Here is a 7,447-nt window from a genome sequence, read left to right as displayed (position 1 = left end):
CAAATGCTCTTCTTGGCGTCTCCTTTAACCTTTTACTACCATAGTTGCCCAGGCGGCGGCATCTGTAAGGATCTAGGTCGCACGATGTTGGAACCCCAGTAAAAATTTGTTGTTAACACACTGCAACTAATAATCTGTAAGGTATTTCACAGGTTCTCATATTTAATTGTCTTTTTACAAGGGTCGTCGGTCTTCAATTCTCCTCATTTGAGTCGCAGTCAGTTGCACGAACAAAAAAGGAACGAGTAAAGACATCATTGAATTTTAGCATAAGCGGGCAACTTTGCTATCCTCCAACAGCAGTAAAATTTGCAAGAAGCTGCAATGTCAAATACTTCCCCCTCCCCCCCCCCCCCCCCCCCCCCCCCCCCGGGGAAAAGAAAGAAAAGTAAATTACCACTAAAACAAACAGAAAAAAAAAAAAAAAAAATAGGCGGTGGTGGTGGTCTATGAAGTCTGCTTTTTCATTTGATCAGCAAAGTGGTGAGGAGTTGGCTTTAATTGCCATAATATTTGCCTATTGTCCGCACTGCTGCTACCAAAAGGCAGCTTGCGTTTTCTAAGAAATGTTTCGACATTCTGACGGCCTTCACCCTCCACATTGTACCTACCAAGACAGAAGCTGGAGGGATCATTAGCGGCCTCTAGAGAAAAGAGGGAAAAATCCTTCTCTCTAGATGATGATGATGATGATACAACCTTCACCTCACCCATTTCACTAGGGTTGGCTGGATCTATTTTATCACTGACACTAGGTTTTGTTCCCTTTCCCCTGCACAAGATTGAGTTGGAGAAAGGTCCCAGCCTCAAGGACAAGTCGCACTCTACCTCGGGTTCCTCCGTAATTCTCTCCCCAGCATCTGCTTGCTTCGGCGCAATTGAATTTGCTTCATTAGCCAACAGCGTCCTGATGCAACCTATTTCGGCGGGCTTCCCAACAGATGCAAAAATTGGTCTACCAACAATTATATCTTTCGACACGTGCGGCTCTTGGGAGCCCAACCTAGGGATGTCGGGCTGGAAGCTGGTGCCATAATACAAGGGATAGACCGAACCTACGTTGAATGAAGCCTTGCCATCCTTCCAGGCAATCTGACTATCGGTCGGAAAATTTAAATTCTTGGATGATGAAGTAGAAGGGCTGTTAACATTTGGCACTAAATGCCTGTTAGACTCTGAAACCAAAGGCTCCAAACTCCCGGTGGATCTCTCGAGGTTCGACTGATTACCCGAGTAGGGAGGTAGTAGGCTACGATTTCGTACATCAGTAGTATTTCCACCTGAAACTTTTGAGGCTGCGTAACCGCCTTCTTGAGTCCTGGGGCTCAGGTAAGTTCTAGGATTATTGTGCCGTTGACTTCGGGATGCTCTTTCCGGCACACAACCCAGATTAAGAGCAGCTGGCGCGTCGAATTCCATTTGAAACAGAGATATATGTGTATACAAAAATAAAAAAAATCTCTTCCATTAGCCCAAAATAATAAGGAGATTTTAAGTAATTAACAAGTATTCAGCTGAAGCAAGCAAAGCTGTAGTATTAACATTACATTACTAGCAATAAATTGAATAGCAAATTCTCATAAGCATTTCAGAACCCAGACCCTGCAACAGAGTAACTACTACAGACAAAAGGGTACCTTCAACACAGGGAGGCAAAAGCTCTCCAGTCTCCGTACTCTCATCTCTCCGAATTATTGTATCAATAGCATCATTAACCCGATCCCACACTGTTTCAAGATCCATATACTGAGCCTAAACCACAAAAAGCAACATAAGAGGAATAGTAGCAAGTGACTGGGAAGAAAGGGGGAAAAGAAAGAAGAAAAAAAAACACAGCATTCAAGGATCCCGTTAAACTATGAAAGAGAAGAGAAACCAACCTCAGAATCAGCTTTGGAATACATGATTTCCTCAGCCTTCAAGACCACAATAGGCAATTTAGCTTGCCATTCATTATTCTTCCTGGTTACAGCGCCGTGTCTTTCATAGACGAGCCTGATCAAACAAGTGGTGGCCAATCAGAAACTGAAGCTACAAAAGCACAGAAGAAACACTAAAATAAGCACAAAAAAAAAAAAAAGAGGAAAGACACGGTACTTGAAAATCCGTTGGATGATTGAACCTCTGATGGGTTGATGCCTATCACTATGCCAAGCTCTCCTCACGCACTCATAAGGCCTTGGCCCTGGCCTAGGCATCTTTACTTCTTCTCACTTCACCGAGCCTTCCCCCCTCTTTGTTTTTTGAGGATATATCATCTCAACGACCGCAAACCCATCAACTAAATAGACAAAATGGACAAATCTGCTTTAGGTAGAAAGCAATTACTCTACTTCATTGGGGGGCCTGAAGTGACAACTGAGGGGGGTCTGGGGGCGGGGGAAGCGATTCTCACTTCTCACTAGTGCAGTTGCGCTGCTGCTGCTGCTGCTCACAATGCTTTGGACTGCCCCCCACCCCAAGTAGTGTACTTTTTGCTTCTCTAGATTGAGGAGGGGGAGGGGGGACTGGGATAGAGGTTAAGGATGCTTTATCTATTTTCCCCTTTTCCTTTTTGCAAAACTGTGCAGTTGGGGGAAAAAAAAAAAAGAGTACAATAATGTAGTGGAGGGTTTACACTAGTTGATAGCTATGGCTATGGGGAAGCGGGAAGAAAGGGGTGGGGTTGGTGATAATGAGTTGTGCCCTGTCCCCCTCACAAGTCACAAATTGCAAAAACCCCACCCTCTAAATTTGCTCGTACAAATGCTTTTCCTGGGGTAAAGTTTGGGGTCGCAGCATGGCATGTGGGAGGGAGGGAGGGAGGGAGGCCGGGCAGGTTTGTTTTTTCTGGTGCCACGTTACAGGTTATGATATATGGGCGTCTTTGTTTCTGATTTTGCCACAATTGAATCACAAAATGTTAAAAGTTGTTAGTGCGGTTTGGGATTCAATTCAAAGTTTATGATCAAAAGTTAGCTTTTATTGTTGAAAGCAATGAGAAGATTATTTTGAGAGCACCCAAGTTTTCAAGTTCTTGTACTAAAGGTGGTGTTTTTGAAGTCGAAAGCTCTATTTTTTTACACTTTAGAGAACGGTGCTTATAAGGAAGCATTTAAAGTACATTTTTAGTGAAAATACTGCACTCAAAAAAAAAAGAAGAAGTTACGCACTCCCAATCCAACTCATTGCGTAGTTGATACTTTTCAACTTAGTTTGCGCATGACATCTAATTAGCCAAAAAGAAGGCGTTTGTGCTGGTGGGGTGGGGTGGGGGAACAAAAGTTCAAAGCAATTTCTGAGAGAAGTTCAAAATTCACTTGGTTTGACCACAATATTTATTTTGAATATCACTTAGATGCTACTTTTCATTAGAATGTTCCGATTTCATAGGTAGTTTATTATCGGATGTTCCCGTCCAACTCCTTATTTGGATGGCTGTTTATTTGCCAAAATATATTTGCTTACATCGTCATTACAATTTCCAACACACCTTTTTATCTTCCCAATTACCTTTTTATCTCACATACATCACATCCCAAAAAATGCTACAGTAAAAATATCTTTAATAATTCACGATCCAACCAAACCTAGATCTATCTATGGGTTTGTTTGAATTGTGTTTTATTTCCCCAATTTTATCTGCTTACATCATCATTACAATTTCCAATACACCTTTTTATCTTCCCAATTACCTTTTTATCTCACATACATCACATCACAAAAAGTGCTACAGTAAAAATATTCCAAATAAAACACAATCCAAACAAACCCAGTTAGCTGCCTTCTACTACTTGTCACCCCCAAAAAAAAAAAAAAAGGGTGAAAAGAGTGGAAACTACAAGTACGTTTGAATACTGTACCGTAAGCTTTACAAACAGCAATGGAATGAGAGAGAGCTGGTTGATCTTGAAATAAGAGCACGCCCTCACCCACGGTCCTTTAAAGTTTGGCGTCTCTGAAGCCCTCAATTTACTGACTAAACTAAATTCTCTACATAATCCTTTTTGATCCTCATACCATCAAGTTATTTGTTTATTTATACGTTAAAAGAAGATAGATACATATATCCTGATGTCTACAGGGGTGGCAGAAGAAAGACGCGAAAATTGTAATTCAGGATCGTACTCAAAAAAAAATTTGTACTCAGGTCATAACAACCCTCTCTTCTATACTGCAATTGCCAGTTGCCTCGCACGTATCAGGTAGCTACTATCCACTGAAAACGACTATAAAATTGACACCTTACTTAGGTCAAGCTTAGCTAAGAGCAGGATCAATGGTGCAATGCTTCCCTGTTGCAAATTACCGCTTGTAGACCTTTTTTTTTTTTTTTTCTCTGCTCAAGGGGTATCCGGGCTTCTTCGGATATGTCTGACCCGACTAATCCCCCTGAGTCCCGAAAGGAGAGGTCTCATCCCTTTGAACCGGTAACCACTGGAACTCGATCCCTGGTGGGGGAGAATGGACAATAAAACCTTAAGAGGCTTTCTGTGACCAACCGAGTTGCTCAGGAGAGGCGCTTGTAGACCTTGCTTGGTGCAAATTTAGCAACCCACTAGCTAATGCGCCCACAAAAATCTGAACGCATTCATACGAAATAACTTCCCCAAGGTAAAAAAAAAGAAGCCGCCTTTCAATATTCAATTGTGTGTGCCAATCACATCAATTTGTGCATACTCGTTGTATTTACGTGCGGAAAGATTTAGCCCACCTCTAGAACCACCCTATTACCTCCAACCAAGGATGTAATTCCATCTGCAATGAAATCAAATTCAAAGTCTTCAATCATGCCCTGCAAAGCAAGCCACCAAGTCATGCGTCAACTTTAAGATTAAGGTTGGTGTACAAACTTTGAGCGTGGATAGTTCATGATATGCCCGTAAAACATTTTCCCCTTGCAAAACCTGGAATACGAAGTTCAGAAACCTTGGAAGAATTTAATGGTCTGAATTGCACATGCAAGGGTCAGATGATTACACCCCATGCTTTTGAAGAGCGACAAATGATAAATCAAGAAGAGACAGTGGTGTCTTCCGCAGTTGTAGTAGGAGCCTGATTAGTGTCATCCATATCAACCCCGCCCATTCGATCAAGGACAAGCATTAAAGCCATCATGAATGCACCATCAACCAAAGGTTTAAGGCACAACAAGAAAACATCCTTTCCCAACATCTCATTTGTGTCAGGATCGACTTTCCTCTTGATCTCAGCAACAAGTTCTTTCAACTCGCTACCTGCTTTCAGATTGTAGATGGCACATGATCGCTGCAGAAAAGATGTGGTACTCCGAAACTGGATCATGACCACAGACCTCTACTAATAGATCAAATTTTCCGATTATGGATGATTTGAATATGCTAAAGGCTGGCTGCTGCTCATCCTTCTTCTTCTCTCCTAAAAATGCTTCCCACCTTTGATGAAGGCTTCGTTTCTACGCTTTAACCCAAACATGTTTGGAAGAGAAAAGGAAAATGTGGTGGGGATTGGAATGAAATGTCAATAATGTGATTTACAAAGAAGACACTACTGGAAACGAATGTGCTTGCATTTCATGATACATCATCATTAAATGCAGTTGAAATTAGGGCCACGCCGAGAGGGGAACCGTTACTAGCCCGATGTCCGGTGGGTTGAAGATAAAGAAGTAAAGATTCGCAATGCCATTACTCAATTTTTCAGTTTGAAGGCGATTGGCCGACAACGTAGTAATCTTCATGACCCATATACATGAAAGGGGAACTGCGGTACAAATTAACATTCCTAGTTGATACTCTAAACTCGGAAGTTCTTGGCTAGGTACTGTGCACCCGTCCTAAAGGCATCATCAATGATCAAGGGCAATCAAATCTTGTTTGATAGGTCAAGAAAAACATTTCAGTGAAAATTTTAAGGGAAAAAAAAATCCACCCGGTGAAAATCCGTAAGTGGGGACGATTGGTTGGAAAATTTGTCGAGCGACTCATTTAAGTGGTGGAATTAAAACTTTGGACTAACATTTGCCAACAAAAAAGCACTCGTCAGTGCTCAAAGCCATAATATTTGTTTCACGATAAGCTTGGAGAATTCTTTCACTTGTGGTTGGACAAGACACCGCCTCATAATCAGTTTTCATTCAGCACAATCATATTTTTTTACCCCCCCAAACACAAAAACAAGAGAAAGGCAAAAGAAAACGTTTGGGTAAGGTAATTGTCCTTGAACCGTCAATGCATACGCTAATAGACTAGATTCATGCCTGTGCCCAACTGGTGTATACATCGACTGAGTTTTATGATTTATTTAATCGTTCCATCACCCATGATTGCCTTCCGCGATACTAATACAGAGTAATACCGCAGTATTCGATAATTATGACAAATTATTTGGCACCTCTGAAAGTGGAAGTTTATGACGAGGGTGGGTGGGAATTAATCAAATGATAAAATATTGAACAATAGTAACAGTAAAGCTGTCAAAATTGGAAAGTGGCGAATAATCAAATAGTAGATGTAGACGTGCACCGACCTTGCGGAGGAGGGTGACGAGAGATTTGCCGGAGGAATCCATGAGAACAAGTTCATCTTTAGAGGCAGAATCTGGACCGTAGGAGTCAACTCGGAAGGTCATTTCCCAGGTGGGATTATACACAATGAACCCATCGCCGCCGCCGGGAACGAAGATGGAAGTCTTGTGAACCGTGAGATGGGTTTCTTCTTCAAAGCAAAATATCTTTTCCACAATTGGACTTCTGCTGCTCATCTGTTCAGCTATATAACTGCCACTTACAAATCTACCAAATTTGAACTACTACAAAGCAAGTGTTGGTTCCTTCCGGCTTCCGGTTATAGAAACTCCGGAGGGAAAGAAATTGGATGCTGAAACTGTTACACTGGTTTTTATCTTTTATGCGAAGAAGCAGATCAGAACTGTTGCTAGTTTTATTATGTGAAGAATCAGGTCACTGAGCAGTAAAGGAATTATTATAGTGCGTGCGTTTTTCTTTTCTTTTTTTCTTTTAATGAGTCCAGTCACTGTCTTGCAATTGATGCTCTGAATACTGTGTTCGTTGGATTGATCATTTTTAAATTTTAAGAGCACCTATGATCAATTTGGCTGGGTTGAAAATGTAACAAAAATTTGAATAAAAGAGAAAAGTGATATTTTTTGAATTGAAAATAAGAGAAAAAAGTGATTTTTTTTAAAATTTAAGAGCTATTTTTAAAAACCTATGAAAATTATATAGTGTTTGAATCTTGAACAAATATTTATGAGTTTCATATTCAAAAGTATTTTACTAATTTTTAAAACTCCCGAACAATATAAGAATTTCTTCTCTTTTCTAGTAACTTAAGGCCTTGTTTGGATTGCTTATTTCCGTCGGAAAATATTATCGTTTTCCGTGATCACATTTCCCTATCACCTTTTTCTCTCACATATATCAAATCGCTACAGTAATTTTTCCATGAAAAATGACGGAAAATGCAAT

General features: G+C 40.7%; 2 protein-coding genes across 5 annotated transcripts; both read right to left on the bottom strand.

Moving 5' to 3' along the window:
• Window positions 1–443: 443 nt before the first annotated feature.
• LOC113694258 (uncharacterized) lies at window positions 444–2,754 on the bottom strand. 2 transcript variants are annotated; one of them, XM_027213158.2, is made up of 4 exons: window positions 2,123–2,754; window positions 1,881–2,031; window positions 1,638–1,752; window positions 444–1,400 (listed from the first exon to the last, which is right to left on the bottom strand). In XM_027213158.2, exons 2-4 carry the CDS (start codon window positions 1,902–1,904, stop codon window positions 448–450), a joined length of 1,092 nt encoding a protein of 363 aa, XP_027068959.2. In that variant the 5' UTR covers window positions 1,905–2,031; window positions 2,123–2,754; the 3' UTR covers window positions 444–447. The 2 variants fall into 2 exon arrangements, with proteins under 2 accessions (XP_027068959.2, XP_027068957.2); XM_027213156.2 differs by having other exon boundaries at window positions 1,881–1,995; window positions 2,098–2,748.
• A 1,229-nt stretch (window positions 2,755–3,983) lies between these two features.
• LOC113691983 (protein LURP-one-related 12-like) lies at window positions 3,984–7,018 on the bottom strand. Of its 3 annotated transcripts, none has more exons than XR_011815789.1 (2): window positions 4,887–7,018; window positions 3,984–4,774 (listed from the first exon to the last, which is right to left on the bottom strand). XR_011815789.1 is itself a non-coding variant. In XM_027210311.2 (2 exons), the coding sequence occupies exons 1-2, from the start codon at window positions 6,718–6,720 to the stop codon at window positions 4,685–4,687; spliced, it is 324 nt and encodes a 107-aa protein (XP_027066112.1). In that variant the 5' UTR covers window positions 6,721–7,006; the 3' UTR covers window positions 3,984–4,684. The 3 variants fall into 3 exon arrangements, 1 of the variants encoding a protein (XP_027066112.1); XR_011815788.1 differs by having other exon boundaries at window positions 3,984–5,413; window positions 6,487–7,018; XM_027210311.2 differs by having other exon boundaries at window positions 6,487–7,006.
• Window positions 7,019–7,447: the final 429 nt, after the last annotated feature.

This window comes from Coffea arabica, chromosome 6c (genome assembly GCF_036785885.1).
Source record: "Coffea arabica cultivar ET-39 chromosome 6c, Coffea Arabica ET-39 HiFi, whole genome shotgun sequence".
NCBI lineage: Eukaryota > Viridiplantae > Streptophyta > Magnoliopsida > Gentianales > Rubiaceae > Coffea > Coffea arabica.
Note: the sequence above shows the minus strand (reverse complement) of the source record. Positions and strands in the feature narration are given on the sequence as shown.

Coding starts and splice junctions, on each gene's coding strand:
- LOC113694258 (XM_027213156.2), bottom strand. CDS start 2,198: ATGCCTAGGCCAGGGCCAAGGCCTTATGAGTGCGTGAGGAGAGCTTGG. Junction 1,996..2,097: donor ATCATCCAACGGATTTTCAA/GTACCGTGTCTT, acceptor TTGTTTGATCAG/GCTCGTCTATGAAAGACACG. Junction 1,753..1,880: donor ATTCCAAAGCTGATTCTGAG/GTTGGTTTCTCT, acceptor TTTGTGGTTTAG/GCTCAGTATATGGATCTTGA.
- LOC113691983 (XM_027210311.2), bottom strand. CDS start 6,720: ATGAGCAGCAGAAGTCCAATTGTGGAAAAGATATTTTGCTTTGAAGAA. Junction 4,775..6,486: donor TCGTCACCCTCCTCCGCAAG/GTCGGTGCACGT, acceptor CTTGCTTTGCAG/GGCATGATTGAAGACTTTGA.